The sequence below is a fragment of the Lipotes vexillifer genome, unplaced genomic scaffold, assembly GCF_000442215.2.
Source record: "Lipotes vexillifer unplaced genomic scaffold, Lipotes_vexillifer_v1.1 scaffold961, whole genome shotgun sequence".
NCBI classification, from domain to species: domain Eukaryota; kingdom Metazoa; phylum Chordata; class Mammalia; order Artiodactyla; family Lipotidae; genus Lipotes; species Lipotes vexillifer.
In genome coordinates, this window is record NW_006776468.1 from 1,262,182 (window position 1) to 1,286,777 (window position 24,596).

The 24,596-nt window shown below is 40.9% G+C and overlaps 1 protein-coding gene across 1 annotated transcript in view; it reads left to right on the plus strand.

Moving 5' to 3' along the window:
* The window catches only part of MAST2 (microtubule associated serine/threonine kinase 2), a 209,609-nt gene that overhangs the window by 158,138 nt on the left and 26,875 nt on the right, over positions 1-24,596 (plus strand). The window contains exons 6-7 of the mRNA XM_007450376.1: positions 18,018-18,093; positions 23,268-23,346. Coding sequence (XP_007450438.1) covers positions 18,018-18,093; positions 23,268-23,346 — 155 coding nt within the window. The remainder of the gene's footprint in view (positions 1-18,017; positions 18,094-23,267; positions 23,347-24,596) is intronic.

A 24,596-nucleotide genomic window follows, 5' to 3' on the forward strand; every position in this document is an offset into this window, starting at 1 on the left:
ATTGATGGACATTATATTAGTCTGGGCCTAATCAGGAGACAGAAACCACACAGTGATTTAAACAGGTGAAGTTGAATAGAATTATAAACTATGACAGTGAAAGAAGGCCAGAGCTGGTCCATAGCCGCTAAGCAATCAGCAAAGCAGCCCTCCGGAGCACTAGCATGGCAGCCAGTATCCAGGCCTGCACAGAGAGTGGGAGGCATAGTGCATATTATATCCCTCAGGAACAACATGGGAGGTGGACCAGGCAAACAGAGGGAGTCAGGGCACTAGTGTGGGCATGCCTGGGGCATACAGTGTCCTTGCAGGGAGGGCTGTGGAAAGGTGATTACCAGGTCAGGTCAGCGATGCCAGGTTGCGAGCATGTGACTAGGTCAGAGCACCCCTGCCTGTCCTCACTGCCACACTACTGAGCCACACTACTGACTGAAGGCGCAGTTGCTGGGACTGCACCCAGAGCCTCTTCCTTCTACAGTGTCCCTCCAGCACCCTCTACTGGGAAAGTTTAATATTATGTTCACTATAAAGGAAGTACCTAAAGGAATTCTCTCCTCTGTGGCAGAGCAGGTATTAAAGGATGAATTTGGAGTTGAGAGGTATTAAATTGGTAACTAGCACAGACATTTAGATTGTTTTCAATTTTTCACTGTTATGGTCAATGTTGCAACAAACATCCTTCCTTATGTTCTTTCTGTATATATGTATAAAGACTGTCTAAAAATTATATGTAGGCGTGAACTTGCTGAGTCATATTTTCAGAATAAGATTAACAGGTCAGTGGGCATGCATGTTTATATGATGTTTGTTACATATCATCTGATTTTAAACTAGTGTAATGGGACTAAAAGTGTGTCTTCCTTAAGCCTTCAGCCCCTATCATCCAGGGTCAAGAGCAATCCCCAGTAATCCACTCCTCTTTACTCCCTAACACTTGCAGCCTCCTCACCTCTTATCAGTCTTGAACCCACTAGGGCTAATTTCATTATCCCTTATCCCTGTCAGTCACCACAGGAACCCCCAGGTATTTGCCCCTTCTGTCTCCTATACTCCTAGCTGCTATAAATCTCTGAACATTCCCTGCTCTGACCCTTTTTCTCATCCCTCTCTGACTCTTGAAACTCTTCCAATGTACCTTCTGGAATTCATAGTCCATCAATCTTGTTCTAATGAAATCCTGGGGAAAAGGGAAGGGTTAGAACACTGACTGTCTGCAGCCCTCTGAAGTGTTAGCTCTTACTGTCTCCATGACCTCCTACCATTGGGCCTTGTCTTTTCATTATTCTCCCTCTCTTCTTCCTAATGCCCTAACACTTTGAATCTTATGCCATTAAATTATATCACTCACTACCCATCATTGCAGCTGTAAATATCTTAGTTCTTGCCTCACTATTACTCTTCAGTTCTAACTCCTCTGTTATTCTTGATAGTTTCAGTACACTTATGTTGAGGATCTTTTCAGTTCTTAGGACTGTCAGTTCTTTGAGCTCCTGTCTTCCAGTGAGCTTCTCCTCCGTACTTCCTTGGTCACATATGCCCCATACCTATACTTTAGACCCTGTCTCTATAACTTTAGTTTCATTCTTCCTGCTCTCCAAGCACTAACCCAGTCTTTCTACCTTGTGCCATCTAGAAACCTCATCCCCCGAAAACCAATCATTTGATTCCAGGACCTCTGATCCTTGGAACCCTTAAATATATTAAGTTTGAACTGCCTTTTAGACACTGGTATGGGCCAATCAATATATTAGTCTTGATTTCAGGAGAGAGAAGTAGGGCTGGAGAGTGCCTGGAAGAAAACATGAGGAGCTAGCAGGATACCTACCCCATATTTCATTCGGCCCAGTGGTATACAAAGGGGTGTGTGAAAGCAAACAGTCATTACTTGAGAGAGCTGCAAGGAGAGCTGTGTCCACAGGGAACAGTCAAGTTTCACCTAACTTGTTAAAGGCTATACTAAATGTATGTCCAGGGTGCTTGGGAGTACAAAAGTAAAGATATGCTGGCATTTAGAAGACCAGTTAAGAGGCCCTGGCCATTGTCACGATGTAAGGAAGTATTAGAAATGGAGAAAATATATGAATATGGGAAAATTTATGAGATCAGATCATCAGGGATTAGAACTGATTGTCTCCAGATTTCCTGTTTGGGTGATTAATGAGTGATGATACCCTTAACTTAAATAAGCAGTACTGAAGAGAAGAATATATTTAGGGAAAGGAGAAAGAAGATCCCAGAAACAAATCCATACATATATGGACATTTGATTTATGACAGAGGTGACACTGGGACAGTTGGATGTTCATATGGAGAAATTGAAAGAATTAGCTCTTCACAAAAATCAGTTCTAGGTGAACTGTAGTTGTTTTTTTTTTTCAGCTTCAGTAAGGTATACTTGATAAATAAAATGGTAAGATATTTAAAGTATACACATGACGATTTCATATACGTGAATTGTAGATTTAAATGTGAAGGCCAAAACACTAAACTTTTAGAAGGTATGCAGTAGAACATCTTCATTTTTTTAAAAGGACATAAAGGGAATTGGAAATACATAAAGGGAATTTTTTGCAAAGGACATAAAGGAAAAAGGAATTTTTAGTCACCAAAAGGTACCATGAAAAGGCAAGCCACAAACTGAGAGAAGATAATTATGACGCTTAAAATTGACAAAGGGCTTGGATTCAGAACATTTAAAGGACTCTAGCAAATCAGTAAAATAAAAAGATAGTATGATTGAAAAATGGCCAAGGGACTTGAACAGGCAGTTCACAGAAGCAATCCAAATGGCCAATAAGTATGTGAAAAGATACTTTAATCTCATTAGTAATTATAGAAATGCAAAATAAAATCACAATGAAATGCCATTATATTACTGTCAAACATGGCTTAAATTAAAATGACAGAACAGGGCTCCCCTGGTGGCGCAGTGGTTGGGAGTCCGCCTGCCGATGCAGGGGATGCGGGTTCGTGCCCCGGTCCGGGAGGATCCCACATGCCGCGGAGCGGCTGGGCCTGTGAGCCATGGCCGCTGAGCCTGCGCGTCCGGAGCCTATGCTCCGCAACGGGAGAGGCCACAACAGTGAGAGGCCCACGTACAGCAAAAAAAAAAAAAAAAGAAAAAAGAAAAAAATGACAGAACAAAGTATAGATAAGTATATGAAATAGTGGGAACTCTTAAGCATCACTGGTGGAACTATAAATTGGTACATCCATTTTGCAAAAACAGGTTGGCATTTTCTTAAGTAAAGTTTAAAAATAGACAAACTAGAGCACAGAAGGTCACATATTGTATGATTCCATTTCTGTGAAATGTCCAGGGTAGGCAATTCCATAGGAACAGAACGTAGATTAGTGGTTGCCAGAGTCTTGGGGGAGAGCAGAATCAGGAGTGACTATCAACAGGTACAGTTTCTTTTTTGAGTGATAAGAAATGTTCTGGAAGTAGATAGTGGTGATGGTTGCACAGCTTTGTGAATATACTAAAACTGCTACACTGTGCACTTTAAAAGGGTGAATTTTATGATATGTGACTTATCTCTTTTTTTTTGGCCACTCCACGTGGCTTGTGGGATCTTAATTCCCCGAACAGGGATTGAACCTGGGCCCCCAGCAGTGGAAGTGCAGAGCCTAATCACTGGACCGCTAGGGAATTCCCTACATATCAGTTTTTTAAATTGAGAAAAACTAAACTCAAGTATTTAGAGCTGCATATTTAGTTGGTAAAGCTATAAGGAAATGATTGCCATAAAAGTCAGGGTAATGTTTACCTTTAATCGGGATGGGGAGGGGTTTTGACTGGAAGGATTATGTAGAGGGATTTTGGAAGATGGCATTGTTAACCTGGATGGTATTTATACAGGTGCTTGCTATATAATTATATTACTTTATAACTAGCTAACCTGTATAAATGAAACAACTAGTTCAAGGTCAACTGACTGTCAGCTGAAAAAAATGCACAACATGAGAGTTGTGAGTTAAGTTTTATTTGGGGCAAAATGAGGACTATGGCCTTGGAGACAGCACTTCAGATAGCTCCAAGAAACTTCTCCAAAGAGGTGGGGGGAAGGTCAGTGTGTATGTGATTTTGTTAAAGGGTGAGTACATGCAATCAAGCACATATTTTTGCAGAAGGTTTCTGCTAGTCTCTTGAAGGTTACTGTTAGTTACGAGGAGCAGACGTCACCATGAAGGATTTTAGTGCTTTTCTAGATACGAGTAGATGCAAGAACTGGGTGCATAAAATCTCCGGAAAATATCTAACCATCTGAAAACGTGTTCTGCCAGTTTTCCCTAGAATACAGAGTGCCTCATTCCTGATCTCCACCCTGAACTCCTTTCAGGGAGTGTTGATGGTCAGCAGCTGCATCGGCTAATTTCTTCCTTGTAGAGGTAGATGGCAAGTGCCGGTTTGTAGGTGACAGCTCCCAGTTGTTTGTTTATATGTTTTATTATAACTTGTTTTGCTGGGATGGATGATTACTTGTCTTTGACTATTTTTTCCCACTGCTAAACTGCTTGGTAAAGTTGAAAAAGCCTGCTTTCTGGGCTGCTGGATTTTCCATCAATTTTTTGTCCTGTTGAGGCATTTCCGGTTGTTTTTAAGGAAAAGTTCTTCTTGATGACGTGTTGTGTTTTTTTTGTTGTTGTTGTTGTTGTTGTTTTTTGTTTTTTTTCTGGAGCCAGAACTGTGAATGTAATTCAGTAAGAAGGGTCAATTTAAATATTTTCTTCAAATGTTAACAGTCTAATATCTTGATCTTCCCTCAAAAGAAGACCAATTCAAATTATTGATTTTATTCTGTCACAGTCTTCATATTTGTAATTTTTGGCTGTTTGGCAAAATGAATATTGGAGAAGTAGAGAAAACACAGTAAGGTAGCACAAACTTTTTAGGCCTTAGCACCTGTATAATAAACAATTTCTACAGTTTTTATCCCAGGTTCCTGGCAGGGAGCTTCTAAAAACCTTGGAATTTCCTGAGTGATAGAGTGTCTTTGTTATGCCAATGAGGTAACTCCGGGTAGCCCCCTAGATAGCTTCAGGATGGTGGCTGGTCATCAGGAAAACCAACCATATGATTAGGAAGTTGGGACTTTGGTCCAGACCGACCTCATGGGGAGGGGAAGGAGCTGGAGATTTAGTTCAATTGTGTAGCCAGTGATTTAATCATTTATGCCTGTGTAGTGAAACTCCATTGAAAACTGTAGATACCAAAGCTCTGAGTAGAGCTTCCTGGTTGGTGAACACATTTATGGGTTGGAAGGGGGACGTACCCAGATTCCACAAGGAGAGGACACAGGAGTTCTGCATTCCTTCCTTGACTTCACCTGTGTACATCCTCTAAACTAAAATTGTAATAGTAAATATAATACTTTCTGAGTTCTGTGAGTTCTAGTGAATTATTGCAGCTGGGGGAAGGCAAGGAAGGCAAGGAAACCTCCAAATTTATAGTCAGTGGGTCAGAAGTACAGGCACCTCCCTCCTCCCAAGATTTATGGCTGGTATACGAAGTGAGGCAGTCTCGTTAAAGACTTTGCCCTAAACCTGTTGGGTCTGTGCTGTGTGTGGTTGGTGTCAGAATGGAATTGCAGTACACCCAGTTAGTGTCAGAATAGTACCTTTTTTGAAAAGTGTATTGGAGCCTGGCCAGTTGGGAGGAATGCTTGTTATAATCTGTTTATTATTTCATCAGCTTCCAGGTGGTAGGAATCCATTGTTATTTACCCCTGAACCATAGATGCTTTTTGCCAAAGATTACAATCACATACACAGAGATCTGTTTTGGACTATGTCCTGGCAACTACCCCCATAACTTGCAAGCCATTTCCTTTCTGTGATGTTGGCAGTATTTGGTATATAAGATATTGAATTGTGAACCAACTCTAAAATGTTCTAACAAACAAATGTATAAACAGTAGTTAACTGATAAATTAATAAGTACTTACTTCATTGACACTGGAATAAAGATGTACCATATGATGCCCTTAATTCTGGTAAATGCCATGAGGGGTTCAAAAACAGACAAGCAGGGACTTCTCTGGTGGCTCAGTGGTTAAGAATCTGCCTGCCAATGCAGGGGACACAGGTTTGAGCCCTGGTACGGGAAGATCCCACATGCCACGGAGCAACTAAGCCCATGAGCCACAATTACTGAGCCTGCACTCTAGAGCCTGTGAGCCACAACTACTGAGCCTGCGTGCCACAACTACTGAAGCCCACGTGCCTAGAGCCCACGCTGCACAACAAGAGAAGCCACCACAATGAGAAGCCAGCGCACCGCAATGAAGAGGAGCCCCCACTCGCTGCAACTAGAGAAAAGCCTGCATGCAGCAACAAAGACCCAATGCAGCCAAAAATAAAATAAACAATAAGTTTAAAAAAAATAAGCAAGCAGAGGAGAAAGAGGACATAGTTTAAAACTCAGAAAAAGCCTTTGATATAGAAGCTGTTGCAAACTAACTCTGGGTGAATACGGTCCGACTTTGGCTTTATGGAGGGCTTAATCATCTATCATTTGACTTATTGAAGAAACCCCTTAATTCCTTTTCTCTTTCTACTGAGTCCAGTCTAAATTTTTTTTTTTTTTTTTTTTTTTTTTTGCTTTACGCGGGCCTCTCACTGTTGTGGCCTCTCCTGCTGCGGAGCACAGACTCCGGACGCGCAGGCTCAGTGGCCATGGCTCACAGGCCCAGCCACTTCGCGGCATGTGGGATCTTCCCGGACCAGGGCACGAACCCGTGTCCCCTGCATCGGCAGGCAGACTCTCAACCACTGTGCCACCAGGGAAGCCCCGGTCTAAATTTTGAAGCTGGACATTTTTTGTGATATATCACTGTGTACCTGTCATTCTACTGCTTAGAATTTTCGAATAGCAGCATTCATCGAAGTGGTTCTCTAAAGGTGATCCCCTTGGGTATGGGGGAAAAATATAAAAACTTTTACTTTTCTGTTTTTAAAAATTTAATTAATTAATTAATTAATTTTTGGCTGCGTTGGGTCTTCATTGCTGTGCCTGGGCTTTCTCTAGTTGCAGCGAGCCGGGGCTTCTCTTCATTGCGGTACAAGGGCTTCTCATTGTGGTGACCTCTCCTGTTGCAGAGCATGGGCTCTAGGCGCATGGGCTTCAGTAGCTGTGGTGCATGGGCTCAGTAGTTGTGGCTCATGGACTCTAGAGTGCAGGCTCAGTAGTTGTGGCTCACAGGCTTAGTTGCTCTGTGGCATGTGGGATCTTCCCAGACCAGGGCTTGAACCTGTGTCCCCTGCATTGGTAGGCGGATTCTTAACCTCTGCACCACCAGGGACTGACTTTTACTTATTTTTTATCATGAAATATGAGGATTAAATTAGGCTTTACTAGTACTTAGGTATAGATCAATACTGGTACCCTCATTAGATCCATTTGTCAGACTGTGTCATAAATTGTATGCAGCATATCATGAACAAAGAGTGGTGTTCCACTGTACACCCTCGGTCACTCATTTCCCTTCAGCAGACTGCAACATATTGCAGCTTACAGGTGAATTTTTACAGTATCTTGTAGAACGGTGTGGAGGGACTTTTGGAAAGTTTGTATAAGAAGGAAATTTACTGGTTCTAATATGCTGACTAGGAGGTATTTGCGGGGTGAGGGGCGGCAAATACTCCTATCCCTTCAGGGTGAAGGTGACATTTTAACAATGAGTGAAAAAGTAGCTACAGTTTGAAAGAAGTTTGTGCCGCAGAGAGAGCATTTTGAAAATGGATGTTTTGAAATGTTCCCATCTATATGTGATTTTATTGACAAAAATGATGCCACCTATTGAAACAGGTAAATCTGCCACTTTTTTTTTTTTTTTTTTTTTTCTTGCGTTATGCGGGCCTCTCACTGTTGTGGCCTCTCCCATTTGCGGAGCACAGGCTCCGGACGCGCAGGCTCAGCGGCCATGGCTCACGGGCCCAGCCGCTCCGCGGCACGCGGGATCCTCCCGAAACGGGTGTATATCTTCTTTGGAGAAATGTCTATTTAGGTCTGCCCATTTTTGGATTGGGTTGTTTTTTTTTTTGTTTTTTTGTTTCTTTAAGTGGTACGCGGGTCTCTCACGTTTGTGGCCTCTCCCGTTGCGGAGCACAGGCTCCGGACGCGCAGGCTCAGTGGCCATGGCTCACGGGCCCAGCCGCTCCGCGGCATGTGGGATCCTCCCGAAACGGGGCACGAACCCGCGTCTCCTGCATCGGCAGGCGGACTCTCAAGCACTGCGCCACCAGGGAAGCCCAAATCTGCCACTTTTTTAAAAACATTGGAAATAGAATATTTTTTATCTTCCAAATGAAAAGTTCAATAGATTTTGAACCTATTTGTTAAAAATTAAAAAAAACATTATAGGGACTTCCCTGGTGGCACAGTGGTTAAGAATCCGCCTGCCATTGCCAGGTACACGGGTTCCATCCCTGGTCCAGGAAGATTCCACATGCTGCGGAGGAGCTAAGCCCGTGCCCCACAACTACTGAGCCCATGCTACAACTACTGAAGCCTGCGTGCCCTAGAGCCTGTGCACTGCAACTGCTGAGCCCATGCACCACAACTCCTGAAGCCCGCGTGCTCTAGGGCCCATGTTCCGCAACAAGGGAAGCCACCACAATGAGAAGCCCGCACACCACAACAAAGAGTATTCCCCGCCCACTGCAACTAGAGAAAGCCTGCATGCAGCAACAAAGACCCAATGCAGCCATAAATAAATAAAAATAAACTTTTAAAAAGTTATTAAATATTTCCATTAGTTTCCAAGAAAAACTGCTTGACAGCACAGAAGACAGAAGAAAGTTTTATCACCCTTTGAATAGAATTGAAATGATCTAATAAACAGAGCCAATAATGTACTACTTTCATTGGGAGCTACGTGTCTGTGAGGTTTATTTTCCACCTATAATAAAACCAATCACAAAATCTAAATTTAAAAACCAAACTGCAAAAGACCTAAGATTTCTAAAAATATGAACCATCTTCAGTCACACTGTACTTTTTTTAAAAAAGCAAAAAGTTGTATAACATGAATAAAATAAATTTTAATTTTAAAAATATTTGTTTTAAGGCATACATTTTGATAACTTTTGACTACTTATACATCTGTGAAACTATCACCACCATCAAAATAGTGAATATATCCATCATGTCCAAAAGTTTCTGCAGTGTCCTTTTTTTTTGTTTGTTTGTTTTTTTGCGGTACGCGGGCCTCTCACTGTTGTGGCCTCTCCCGTTGCGGAGCACAGGCTCCGGACCCGCAGGCTCAGCGGCCATGGCTCACGGGCCCAGCCGCTCCGCGGCATGTGGGATCTTCCCGGACCGGGGCACGAACCCGCGCCCCCTGCATCGGCAGGCGGACTCTCAACCGCTGCGCCACCAGGGAAGCCCTCTGCAGTGTCCTTTTATAATTCCTTCCATCTCCAGGCAACCACTGATCTGCTTTCTGTCACTTATAGATTAGTATGAATTTTGTAGAATTTTTATCTAAGTGGAATCACATAGTATGTATTCTTTTTTTTGCCTGGCTTCTTGTCCTTTGCATTTCCATGTGAATTTTAAAAGCAGCTTATCCAAAAGGCAACTGATGGGGAAGGTTGTGCATGAGTGAGGGCAGGGGATATATGGAAAATCTCTGTACTTTTGGCTCAATTTTGCTGTGAACCTAAAACTGCTCTTTAGTCTTTTTTTTTTTTTTTTTAAGGCAGTTGGGATTTTGATTATTCTAAACGTGTAGATCAGTTAGGGGAGAATTGACTTCTTAATATTGACTCTTCTTACTCAGGCTATTTCCCCATTTATTTAGGCTGTCTTTAATTTCTCTTAACACTGTTTTGTATAGCTCTTGTACATCTTTTGTTAAGTTTACCTCTTAAGTATTCCATATTTTTAATGCAGTAAATGGTATTGCTTTTATTTTCAATTTCTGATTGTTGCTAGTATATAGAAATATAGTAGATTTTTGTATATTGATCTTATATCCTGTAGCCTTGCTAAACTTGCTTATTATAAGTAACTTTATTGTAGATTCTGTCAGATTTTCTACATAGACGATCATGTTGTCTATGAATTAATATAATTTTTTTTCTTCCTTTCTGATCTGGATGCTTTTTAAAATTTCTCTTTATCGCCTATTTCACTCACTAGATCCTCCAGTACAGTTTTGAATGGAAGTAGTGAGCATGGACATCCTTACCTTATTTCCGATCCTAGACCATTTTGTCTTCACCATTAAGGAAATGTTAGCTATGGGTTTGTCATAGATGCCTTTTATCAATTTAAGAATGTTTCCTTCTATTCCTAGTTTGGAGAAAGCTTTTATGAAAAATGGTTGTTGGATTTTTGTCAAATGCTTTTTCTGTGTCTAATGCAATGATATTACGGTTTTTCTTTTTTATCCTATTATTATGGTGGGTTTTGTTCATTGGTTTTTCATATTGTAAACCAACTTGTATTCCTGGGATAAACCCTACTTGGTCATAATGTATTATCCTTTTAATATATTGTTGGATTTGATTTGTTGAAATACTGTTGAGAATGTACAATATATTCATCTTTGGCTGGTTTTAGTATTAAGAGTAATGGTAACTTCATACAATGAGTTGGGAAGGATTCCCTTCTCAGTTTTCTGGAAGAGTTTGTGTAGAATTGTTATTATTTCTTCCTTAAATGTTTGGTAGAATTCTCCAGTGAAGCATCTTGGCCTGGAGTTTTCCTCGTGGGAAGGTTCTAAAGAATAAATTTAATTTCTTTAATAGATACAAGGCTATTCAGGTAATCTATTTCTGAATGAGTTTTGGTGGTTTGTATCTTTAATAAAAATTCTAATTCCATCTAAGTTGTCAAATTAATTGACATAAGCTTGTTCATAATATTGCCTGATTATTCTTCTGATATCTGTACAATCTGTAGGATGTCACCTCTTTCATTCCTGATGTCAGTATTTTGTGTCTTCTCTCTTTTTTTCCTGATCAATATGTCTATAGTTTATTGATCTTAAAAGATCTGTATATGGTTTTGCTAATTTTCCCTATTGTTTTTCTTTGTTTTTTAATTGATTTCTTCAGTTATCTTTGTGCTTTCCTTTATTCTGGGTTTCGTTTGCTCTTTTTAAAATTTCTTAAGATAGAAGCTGAGGTCACTGAATTGAGTCATTCTTTTCTAATACAGGTATTTAGTGATATAATTTTCCCGCTATGGAATTGCTTTAACTGATATGATATATTTTCATTTTTATTTAGTTTAAAATACTTTTCTAATTTCCCTTTTCGTTTCGGCTTTGACCCACAAATTATTCAGAAGTGTGTTGTTTAGTTTCCAAATATTTGGAGATTTTCCAAAGGTCTTTCTGTTACTGATTTCTAGTTAAATTTCATTGTGGTCAGAGAACATACTTTATATATCTTGAATTCTTTTAAATTTATTGGATCTTGTTTTATGGACCAGAATATGATCTTTCTTAGTACATGTTCCATGTTCACTTGAAAAGAATGTATATTCTGCTGTTGTTTGGTGTTTTTTCCTTAAGTGTTTGGTCAAATTTATCAGTGAAATATCTGAGACTGATCTTTTCTTTTTTGAATGATTATGAATATTGATACTTTCTTTAATAAGTTCTTTCTTGTTTTATCCAGTCTTACAATCTCTGTCTTTTAATTGGGGCTTTTAGACTATTTACATTTACTTACTATTGTTGTTGATATGGTTTGGTTTAAATCTGTCACCTTCCTGTTTGTTTTCTACTGCAGTGTCCTTTTATAATTCCTTCCATCTCCAGGCAACCACTGATCTGCTTTCTGTCACTTATAGATTAGTATGAATTTTGTAGAATTTTTATCTAAGTGGAATCACATAGTATGTATTCTTTTTTTTGCCTGGCTTCTTGTCCTTTGCATTTCCATGTGAATTTTAAAAGCAGCTTATCCAAAAGGCAACTGATGGGGAAGGTTGTGCATGAGTGAGGGCAGGGGATATATGGAAAATCTCTGTACTTTTGGCTCAATTTTGCTGTGAACCTAAAACTGCTCTTTAGTCTTTTTTTTTTTTTTTTTAAGGCAGTTGGGATTTTGATTATTCTAAACGTGTAGATCAGTTAGGGGAGAATTGACTTCTTAATATTGACTCTTCTTACTCAGGCTATTTCCCCATTTATTTAGGCTGTCTTTAATTTCTCTTAACACTGTTTTGTATAGCTCTTGTACATCTTTTGTTAAGTTTACCTCTTAAGTATTCCATATTTTTAATGCAGTAAATGGTATTGCTTTTATTTTCAATTTCTGATTGTTGCTAGTATATAGAAATATAGTAGATTTTTGTATATTGATCTTATATCCTGTAGCCTTGCTAAACTTGCTTATTATAAGTAACTTTATTGTAGATTCTGTCAGATTTTCTACATAGACGATCATGTTGTCTATGAATTAATATAATTTTTTTTCTTCCTTTCTGATCTGGATGCTTTTTAAAATTTCTCTTTATCGCCTATTTCACTCACTAGATCCTCCAGTACAGTTTTGAATGGAAGTAGTGAGCATGGACATCCTTACCTTATTTCCGATCCTAGACCATTTTGTCTTCACCATTAAGGAAATGTTAGCTATGGGTTTGTCATAGATGCCTTTTATCAATTTAAGAATGTTTCCTTCTATTCCTAGTTTGGAGAAAGCTTTTATGAAAAATGGTTGTTGGATTTTTGTCAAATGCTTTTTCTGTGTCTAATGCAATGATATTACGGTTTTTCTTTTTTATCCTATTATTATGGTGGGTTTTGTTCATTGGTTTTTCATATTGTAAACCAACTTGTATTCCTGGGATAAACCCTACTTGGTCATAATGTATTATCCTTTTAATATATTGTTGGATTTGATTTGTTGAAATACTGTTGAGAATGTACAATATATTCATCTTTGGCTGGTTTTAGTATTAAGAGTAATGGTAACTTCATACAATGAGTTGGGAAGGATTCCCTTCTCAGTTTTCTGGAAGAGTTTGTGTAGAATTGTTATTATTTCTTCCTTAAATGTTTGGTAGAATTCTCCAGTGAAGCATCTTGGCCTGGAGTTTTCCTCGTGGGAAGGTTCTAAAGAATAAATTTAATTTCTTTAATAGATACAAGGCTATTCAGGTAATCTATTTCTGAATGAGTTTTGGTGGTTTGTATCTTTAATAAAAATTCTAATTCCATCTAAGTTGTCAAATTAATTGACATAAGCTTGTTCATAATATTGCCTGATTATTCTTCTGATATCTGTACAATCTGTAGGATGTCACCTCTTTCATTCCTGATGTCAGTATTTTGTGTCTTCTCTCTTTTTTTCCTGATCAATATGTCTATAGTTTATTGATCTTAAAAGATCTGTATATGGTTTTGCTAATTTTCCCTATTGTTTTTCTTTGTTTTTTAATTGATTTCTTCAGTTATCTTTGTGCTTTCCTTTATTCTGGGTTTCGTTTGCTCTTTTTAAAATTTCTTAAGATAGAAGCTGAGGTCACTGAATTGAGTCATTCTTTTCTAATACAGGTATTTAGTGATATAATTTTCCCGCTATGGAATTGCTTTAACTGATATGATATATTTTCATTTTTATTTAGTTTAAAATACTTTTCTAATTTCCCTTTTCGTTTCGGCTTTGACCCACAAATTATTCAGAAGTGTGTTGTTTAGTTTCCAAATATTTGGAGATTTTCCAAAGGTCTTTCTGTTACTGATTTCTAGTTAAATTTCATTGTGGTCAGAGAACATACTTTATATATCTTGAATTCTTTTAAATTTATTGGATCTTGTTTTATGGACCAGAATATGATCTTTCTTAGTACATGTTCCATGTTCACTTGAAAAGAATGTATATTCTGCTGTTGTTTGGTGTTTTTTCCTTAAGTGTTTGGTCAAATTTATCAGTGAAATATCTGAGACTGATCTTTTCTTTTTTGAATGATTATGAATATTGATACTTTCTTTAATAAGTTCTTTCTTGTTTTATCCAGTCTTACAATCTCTGTCTTTTAATTGGGGCTTTTAGACTATTTACATTTACTTACTATTGTTGTTGATATGGTTTGGTTTAAATCTGTCACCTTCCTGTTTGTTTTCTAATTGTACCATCTGTTTTCTCTTCTTTGCTCTTTTGCTCTTTTATTTGGGGTTTAGGGTCTTTTATTCCATTTCATATCCTTTATTGGCTTGTGAGCTATAACTCTTTGTTATTTAGTGGTTGGATTAGCATTTATAGTATATATCTTTATCACCATACTAAATCACTTCACATATAGTGTAAGAATAATACTATTCCATTTTCACCTCCCAGCCTTTATATTATTATCTTAAACCTTTTTACTTTCATATATGTTATAAACCTCACACAACTTATTATTTTTGTTTAAACATTATTATTTTTTAAAGACATTTAAATAATAAGAAAAAAATCTTACATATTTTCCCATGTAGCTAACTTTTCCAGTGCTCTTCATTCTTTTGTGTAGATCTGTATTTCCTCCTGGTATTATTTTCCTTCTGCCTAAAGGAAATTTTAAAAATATTTCTTGTAGTGCAGTCTTCTGTTGAGGATTTCATTTGGCTTTTTTATCTGAAAATATCTTTATTTCACCTTTGTTTTTTAATGGTGTTTTAAAAATATTTTCACTGGTGCAATGACTTCTGAAACTAACTGCCCAGAATTAGGCGAGACTTCTCAGGTTAGGGGCACAGTCGTCCACAAAACTATCATTACTTTAGACATCCATGCTTGGTGATTCCCAGGCCACCCATAATTCTGACCAATTTGATACAAATTCAAGGGTTCCCACTACCTCCTCAGGTTTAATAATTTGCTAGAATCACTTACAGAACTCAGGAAAGCACTGTACTTACAAATGCAGTTTTATTATAGCAAAAAGGGTACATTAAGAACCAGCCAGGGACTTCCCCGGTGGTCCGGGGGTTAAGAATCTGCCTTCCAATGCAGGGGACATGGATTTGATCCCTGGTCAGGGAACTAAGGTCCCACATGCCACGGGGCAACTAAGCCAGCGTGCTCTAGAGCCTGCTCACCACAACTGGAGAGCCCACACGCCACAGCTACTGAGCCTGTGCACCCTGGAGCCCACGCACCACAACTAGAGAGGCTGCACACTACAACTACTGAGGCTGTGTGCCACAACAAAGAGCCTGCGCACTGCAACTAAGACCCAATGCAGCCAAATAAATAAATAAATAAATAAATAAAAGAATCAGCCAAAAAAAGAGACTTATAAGGTGAGGTCTGAGAGGGTCCCACGTGTGAAGCTTCCAGTGCCTTCTCTCCAAGAAGTCTAGATGCATCAATCCCCCGGCACACTGATGTGTAACAGTACACAGAGTATTATTAACCAGGAAAGCTCATCAAAGCTTTGGTGTCCAGAGTGCTTACTGGGGTTTCATTATGTAGGTGTGATTGATTGATTCATTGGCTATGTGATTGAACTCAGTCTCTAGTGCCCCTCCATTCCCTGGAGGTCAGAGTAATATCAGATGGCTTAAAGCCCCAGCCCTCTAGTCACATGATTGGTCATCTCATTTGCATAAACTGTCTGGCCCCACCATAAATAACAAAGACACTCCCATCACTTGGGAAATTGCAAAGATTTAGAGGCACATTCCCAGGAACTGGGGGCAAATGCCACCAGATTCTTCATTACACAATAGCTGGTATAGAATTCTAGGTTGGTAGGATTTGTGTTTTTTTTTCATTAATTTAAAGATGTTGTTCCATTGCCTTCATGCATTGCTTTCAATGAGAAGTCTGCTATAATCCTTATCTTTGTTTCTCTGTATATAACATGTCTTTCTTACCCCCATCCACCTCCCAGCTGCTTCTAAGATTTTTCTTTTTATCATGAGTTTTGAGCAATATGATTATAATGTGCTTTGGTATAGTTTTCTTCCTCTTTCTCTCAGGGTTCTTGGAGATTCTTAGATATGTGGGTTTATAGTTTTTTTCCACCAAATTTGGAAAACTGTCAGCCATTATTTCTTCAAATATGTTTTCTGCTCCCCCACTCTCTTCTCCTTTAAGGATTATTAGTCTCCTTGAAGTTGTCTCACAGCTCAGTGATGTGCTGGTTTTTATTATTGTTGTTGTTGTTGTTTACAGCTTTTTTTCCTCTTAGTGTTAGTTATTTCTGACATATGTGTGTTCTATGAATCCCTAGCTTTACTGTGAGCACCTGGAAGATTCATGTTCTTCCCGATAACCATCACCACACCTGGTCCTTGGAAGGCTGGTCATTGTTTGTAGGATACTCATGTCTGGCGATTTCCTTGAGGCTTTAGCTGGGTGGGTTTTGTTTTGTTTTGTTTTGTTTTGCGGTACGCGGGCCTCTCACTGTTGTGGCCTCTCCCGTTGCAGAGCACAGGCTCCAGACGCGCAGGCCCAGCGGCCATGGCTCACGGGCCCAGCCGCTCCGCGGCATGTGGGATCTTCCCGGACTGGGGCATGAACCTGTGTCCCCTGCATCAGCAGGCGGACTCTCAACCACTGCGCCACCAGGGAAGCCCTAGCTGGGTGGTTTTGGGAACCAAACAAAGGGCATCTAGTTTTACATGTCATGGATCAAACTGAAGATACTTTTTAATCTCTGAGATGACACTATTTAAAAAGAATAGGGATTTTTTTTTTAAGACCTTGATAATTCTGAGGAGGCCTGATTCTTTTTAAGTCCTGCCTAAGGAAACAGTTTTTCCAAATCACTTTTCTCACCCCCTGGTGGCATGTGCCAGCCAGGAGGTGGGATAGATTGTAGGAGATAGCCCTAGACACATGGGAAACCCAGAGTTGGTACTAGGTTGAGAACATAAGGTTGTACACCTCATTGGGGCTCCCTGTCAAGGGGATGAGTGGAAGCTGAAAATGCCTCTTCTCTAGTTCTCCTAAAGAGAGTGCCTTTATATAATTGATATAGAGGTGCTGCATAGGGTAGGGGGGCATTGTTTGAGAGGCTGGTTTTTCCAAGATCAGTACAGAAAGGCAAGTGCTATCCACACCTGCTGAATGGAGATAATGAGAAACCCTTGGGCAGCTTCGTGGCACCTTGGAACAGTCATACCCTATACAGGAAATAAACTGCCCAAGAAAAAGCCAGGGCATGGTGAACTACCAGGTCCCTGGATAGCCATTCCTCATAGCCAGTGTTGGTTCATAGAGGTGAGCACAGAAGTGGGGAGGTGGGCAGGGATTGGCAGAGTGGTTAGCACATCACAGAGTATGGTGCTTACTTCAACATGATTTTTGGGTAGAGACATGTTGACAGTTCCTCCTAAATACCAGCCCCCAGCTGGAAGTTAGACCAAAGAAGTATGGCAGGCTTAGGTTTGAGAATTGTGGTCATAGCGCTAACATAAGCACACAGTTTTGTTCAAAGCTTCTGAGCTATAAGTTTATAAGTTATAAGGAACATGTGAAAACTAATAAAGAGATAGAGATAATTCCTACACTGTGAAGGGGTTGGGCATGCTTTGCAGACTTGGGGGCCTTGTGTATGGACTGTTTAAGGAGCACTGCTCTCCTGAGAACTTCATTTTCACTTAAGCACACATATTTCTGGGTTAGCCCCTTGGATGCAGTGTGCAGAGATATATGTGCAAGAGACTTTCAGGCCAGGAGTCCCGTTGCCCTTTGAGAAGTGGGAGCGTTTGGCTGTGCTATCTGTACTGAATGAGTTCAAGCCTTTGGAAAGTTGGGTTAACTTGAATAGGCAGATTGGAACCTGAGGTGTTCCAAGGAGGGCAGGTTGCTGCTAGATCTAAAACAGATGTCTGAGAAGCATAGATGGTTATAGGCAACTTGGGAACAAGGGAGAAACCTCTGGGCTGCCAGTTTTTGCAAAGAGAGAATCACTAAACTAATGGTGGACCTGGAAAAATAACCATATAATGCTAATTGCCGATGCTAGGGGCTGATTTCTTCCCTGAAGCTTATTATCATCTCAACCCTCCTCAGAAGCAAGCCTCACAGAGGATTTCTTTTACTTTCCTTGTCCACAGGTAACAGTCCTTTGGACAGCCCCCGGAATTTCTCTCCAAATGCACCTGCTCACTTTTCCTTTGTTCCTGCCCGTAGGTAAGTTGATAGAAAAACTCCTCTGTGACTAACATGTGTGGCATTTGCATGAATGTCAGTTAAATGTCAGCTTCCTCCTTTGAGGCACTGCCCTTCCAAGTGTGTTACCTTGGTCTACCAGCTATCAAAATTCCTTTCCTGCTTTCCTTGCCCAGGTCATAAACATCTTGTTCAAGCTTTGCTTTCCAAACACCGTAGGTATTTGTGTTTGAATGCTCAAATGGGCAAGTAGATATTAGAAGTGAATTTATTTTATAATCTTAAGCACAAGCCCCTGGTTTCCTGAGGGTATGTTCGAAAACATTACACACTTGACTGAAAGCTGTCCTAGAGTGGTCGATGAGGAAACGGGTTCTCCTCCCAGGAGGACCCAAAGTTATACTCTTATTCCTCTAACTCAGGTAGTTCCAGGGAGCTAGAAGAGGCCATTTATGCCTCCCTCCTTGGGGATAAAGAGACTACCAGATCTTCACTTATCCTCCCATGAATTTAGAAAGATTTGATATGTTGCAGAGCCATGCTTGTATTCCTCACATTTCACTTATTTCTGGAAATGTTATCAACTTATCCCTGGCCCATGGTAGCAATCCTGACAGCCCATTGCCAGGGTATCACCTGGCCTCTGGAGAAGTACTGAGCTGATTGACATGAGTCAATCCATATACCAAGGCTGCTTCTTTTTTTTTTTTTTTAATACATTTATTTATTTGTTTATTTTTGGCTGTGTTGGGTCTTCGTTGCTGCATGTGGACCTTCTCTAGTTGCGGTGAGTGGGGGCTACTCTTCGTTGTGGTGCATGGGCTTCTCATTGCAGTGGCTTCTCTTGTTGAGGAGCACGGGCTCTAGGCGCACAGCTTCAGTAGCCATGGCACACAGGCTCAGTAGTTGTGGCTCATGGGTTCTGGAGTGCAGGCTCAGTAGTTGTGGCGCACGGGCTTAGTTGCTCCGTGGCATGTGGGATCTTCCCAGACCAGGGCTCGAACCCGTGTCCCCTGCATTGGCAGGCAGATTCTTAACCACTGCACCACCAGGGAAGTCCCCAAGACTTCTTACACAATTTATTTACTTTTCAGAACATCTCCAAAATTCTTTCTTGGCAGCGTTCACGTTCTTTGACTTTATTTTTTATTTTTATTTATTTATTTATTTATTTATTTTTGCGGTACGTGGGCCTCTCACTGTTGTGGCCTCTCCCATATTTTTATTTTTAAAAATATTCTTGGTTGGAGTCAGTCTTTGGTATTAAGACCCCCAGAAAAATCATGGCTCCACATTTGGAGCCTCTAATGGTTGGAGAATGATATATACATCTTGAGATGAGAGTAGTAGTAGTAGGACTCAGACTACTTTTTTAAAAGAGATAACAGAAAAAGAGCAGATTCCTAATTTAACAGCATTAACTCACTGTTAAAATGGCAACCCAGAAGAAATCCACCCCCTTCCTCTTCAGGATTCTGTGCAGCTGAAAAGGTCGTGGACAGGTTGGGAGAAGTTTGATGGCTGACTTGGGTGCCCCTCCTGACCCAGTTGCCTCATTCAAAGCAAGTATCGTCAGAGTTTGTTCCATGGACTCACCTCTTCTACCCTGTGTAACTTCGTTAGTTAACTAAGGATCCAGATAGGAACACTTACAGTATAGGTATATAATGCATTTGCTTTCCAGCCCAGCTGAAAGTCTAACTTATCTCAGACTTCCTGCCTTGATTGTGTTTGAACTCTAGCCTCAGATTAGGTCTGAGCTGGGACAGTAGGACCTGTGTCCATTCTCTGTAAATGGCATTGAGTCATTTCCCATTCATTCAGTAAATATTTACTGAGTACCCAGTAAGCCCAGGCACATGCTGGGTACTTAGTTATATAGTGGGAACCAGACAGACAGAGCCCTAACTTTCTAGAAACTTAGTAGACTTAGTAGAGTCTGTGCACTTGTTGTTCCCTTTGAGGGAATGCTGTTCCCTCAGGTCTTCGCTTAGTTAACTCCTTCTTATCTTTCATTTCTCATCTTAAGTGTCAACTCCCCAGAGAGGCCTTCCCTCACCATACAATATAAAGGAGCCCCCTCATCATTCTCCAGCAAACCATCCAGTTTTATTTTCGAACTAGTACTTTTCAATGCCTGATACAGTCACCCCTCGGTATCCAGAGGGGATTGGTTCCAGGACCCTGGTGGATACCAAAGTCTACAGATGTTTAAATCCCTCATATAAAATGGCATAGTATTTGCATATAACCTATGCACATCCTCTTGTATACTTTAAATCATCTCTAGATTACTTATAATAGCTAATACAATGTAAATGATATGTAAATAGTTTTAAATACAGTGTGAATAGTTGCTGGCACGGAGCACATTCAAGTTTGGCTTTGTGGAACTTTCTGGATTTTTATTCCCCTGAATATTTTTGATTCACTGTTGGTTGAATCTACAGATACAGAACCCATGGATAAGGAGGGCTGACTGTAGTTTCTTATTTGTTTTCTGTTTCCTGTCAACCAGAATCAAAGCACCTTTAATAGAGATGCCTTAACATGTTGAAAATATGTCTGCTAGTATATAATAAGCACTCAGTCAGTGCTTATTGATTGAATGAGTGGTGGGGAAGAATAACGAACAAGCAAACTAACAAATATATAGCTATAACCTGTGATAAGCACCATGAAGGGAAAGAACATGATGCTGCCTAAAAGAGTAGGAAGGCATGAGGCTGGAGAGTCTGTACTGGGTGGTCATGTAAGGCCTCTTTGAAGGAGTGACTTTTAAGCCAACCTGAAGGGTAAGAAGGAGCCTGCCATGTTGGGAGTGAGGATGCAGTGTGTAGACCAATTCATGCAGAGGGAATAGCATGTTCCATTGGTGTCCTGTGTCTGCATCATTCCCTGGGCTTTAGGAGTAGGATCAGCCGGGGGCTTTGGGACCTGGTATTACCACTGAGATCCACATAGGTCTGTGCTAGGTGGCCTGAAGTTTGAGTCGTATGTGTGGAAGACAGAACCCCGGGCTGTCCCCTTACCAGACATAGTAGGAAAAGTAGCTAGGTATTGGTGGGGGAGGGGAGGAAAGACTTCAACCCTGCGAAACAAGATACTCAGGAATTGTGTTTCCTATCACTGAAGTTGGGCATGAACGTTATAGCATCACATTAGTTTGGAATATCACACAAAAGGCAGATTTAATGAAACTCTAGGGATAGACCCATTAGTCACACAATTTCACTACTAACTTACACACATTCGTAAACAAAAGGTTTGTCTCTGCCAAGCTAGACCAAATGCCAGGTGTCAAACAGAGCAGTCTCTCTGGTTCCCTTTGATTCTCACTTTAATGTATGTCTTTTCACTACAGCCATGGCCACAGAGCAGACAGGTAATAGCGGACGTGATGGGGAGAGGGGCTGGGAAACTGCTATGCATGGCCAGACAGTATGGTTTGTGGTTTCATGCTTGGTGAGAACTGGCTGTGATGAGTCTTCTCTGACTGTGGGTATGAACATTTGGCCTTTCATTTCCATCAAAGAGGTCCTAACGGAGCCCCCTCTACCTGCTGGAACCAAGGCTCCGTGCTCATATGTTTAGAAGGCAGGATTTGCTAAATATTTAGTTCCAAGCTTCTGAGCACACAACTTTCCTCAGTCACCCAGTGGGATGACCAGGCAGAGGAAATGGAGGCATCATGTAGTGGCATTTCTGACTCTGGTGGTCCCTGCTCTTCAGTTTACAGAAAAATGGCTGCCATGCAGTTGGTTCCCATTTCTTTATGAAGGAGGAAAAATCACCTGTGGAGAAGTGTATCTGACAAGGGTTTGGGAAATGCCTCCCTGAGTTAGACTAGTCCCATCTTTGCTGAGCTCTGTTTTCCTGGAATTGACTTGCTTCCTTGTGTAGAGCTCTCAGGACCCAAAAGAGAGATCAGAGAGAATATCATGTTTGAGCAGCCTCCTGGACATTTCTTTGCCTCAGAGACTAGGTTCCAGCAGGACCGGCTGCCTGGGTGGCATGAAGTTTGAGTCATGTGCATGTGGCATGGAACCCCCGGCTATCCCCTTACGGAACATAGTAGGAAAAGCTGCCTGGTATTGGTGGGGGTGGAGAGGAGTGCTTCCAAAAGAGGAGCCCTGGCAAGATTGATTCCTTTTTCTCCTTCTTCCTCTCCATGCCTCCCTGCACCCACCTTTAACTGTGGAGCCTGGAACAATTCATCCAGATCTCTGGGTCTTAATGTTTTCTCTGAAGATTGAGAGTATTGAACTTAACTTCTAAAGGTCCTCCACTGCTAACGTTCTTAGGTTCTGTGGGTCACATCAAAGAAGTTTTTCTATAACTTCAACCAGAGCAGGCTGTACCCCTAAGCTCCACAAGAAAGAACATTTGTGTTACAACACATCCTGTAGTCCAGGAAAGAATCACTTGTCCATGTTACGAAAGCTTCAAACCAGATACTTGCTTGATCTTTCTTCTCTAAAGCAAAGCAGATAACTGTGGTTCTCTGTGATGAGAGCTTCAGAGCACATCCTCTAAAGAGCAGCTGGAAGCCTGCCCCAAAGTCTCATATATGGCCAAGGCTATGCCACTTCACTCTTCTTTCATAAGGTTGCTGTCACTCTTTGGCAAACATTCCCAAAGATTGGATTTATGAGTCCTAATGGGTCCTGGGTAGCCTTTGACTATTTGCAGTCTATTGATTCATACTCAGACCCAGGTGGTAGTTTTGCTTCTTCCTGGTTATCAACCCAGTGGCCTGGGGAACACCAAAGGACCCTTCGCATGGAGCCTTCAAAAAAGGAACTAGCATTTCAGTGGCAGTTCTCTCCTTGTGATGATGCCTTTAGCTGCAGTCCTCTGTCATTGCTTCTCTTGTCATTGCTAAAAGTGAGTAAGTTGAGAGTGTAAAGATTTTTATTCCAAAACCATAGTATTGCATAACAGATATTCTTATTTAAAGTTATGGACTCCTTTGTAGTCAGAGATGTCTGTCTTTGCAGTGGAAAACACACAACAATAGGCCCCATGTAGGAAAGAGATATGAAAGCGTGTGCTGGACTGAGCAGTACTGTCTTAAGACAAGAAAGAGCCTACCAATGAATCAACTGCCCCAAAAAACCTGGTGGAAAGACAGGCAGGTCCTGGGCTCAGGGTGGGGTTCAGTAGAAACTGCCTAACATTCTTTTCTTACATAGGACTGATGGACGGCGCTGGTCTTTGGCCTCTTTGCCTTCTTCAGGCTATGGAACCAACACTCCTAGCTCCACTGTCTCAGTAAGTAGCCAAATCTGTGGCCGTACCCCCTTCACCCTGAGGAAATACTTCCCTACAGGTATTGCTCCCTGTCCCTACAGTGTTGCAAAGTGGTTCTCAACTTTTTCTCCAAAGCCCAACTCAAAGAGGTTGCTTGGGATGATGCTGAGAGGGACAGAGGTCTGGTGGCCTTTAACAGCCATAGTCAGATCCATTAAATGCCTTTGGAAAGAATTAACCAGCATGTTTCTGAGCGTCAGTTATACCTAGTGGAGTCAGAAGAGGGCTTGAGGATGGACTTTTGCTTTGCCCATGAGGCCAGGCACAGGCTCTCCTAAGCACGGTTCCCTTGCTCCCCTATTTTATTTGTAGAACTGCAACCAAGAGCAGATAACACCATACCCCACCATGTCACAAAGGCCTGGTAGACCCTCCTCCAACTTTTTCACCTTTTCCTTTCAAGAAAGAAGGGAAGGATGAATGTGATTTGCTATTCAAGTTTGATTGTATATCAGCAAAATAAAAATATTGGGCCTGCCTCTAAAACTTCTAGTTATGTCTCTTCTAGAGAAGATTTTAGCCTAAAACACAACAAATGTCCTAACTGCCACTATGCACAATTGACCCTAAAATGAGTCTGACCTCATTGAGCAACATTTAACTGAAACCAGGATGACAAGTTGGCAAACACGTTCTGTAAAGGGCACATATTTTAGGCTTTGTAGGCCACAGACTGGATGACCTGTTTCTCCATGTCTTCCACCATTCTTCAGGTCTTCTCAGCTCAGTTTATATTCATAAATCCCAAGCAGGTAAAAGAAGTTATCATTTCCTCCCTTGACCTAGATATTACTCTTTTTTTTTTTTTGCGATATGTGGGCCTCTCACTGTCGTGGCCTTTCCCGTTGCCGGACGCGCAAGCTCGGCGGCCGCGGCTCACGGGCCCAGCCGCTACGCGGCATGTGGGATCCTCCCAGACCGGGGCACGAACCCGTATCCCCTGCATCGGCAGGCGGACTCTCAACCACTGCGCCACCAGGGAGGCCCTAGATATTACTCTTTTAAAAAATTTTTTTATTATTATTTTTTTGGCCGCTCTGTGCTGCATGTGGGATCTTAGTTCCCCAACCAGGGATCGAACCCATGCCCCCTGCAATGAAAGCATAGAGTCTTAGCCACTGGACCACCAGGAAAGTCCTAGATTTTACTCTTAAATTAATCCAAAGATCTCACTGGTCTTTTGGCAGCTGTTTAGTTTCAGATCTTTCCCT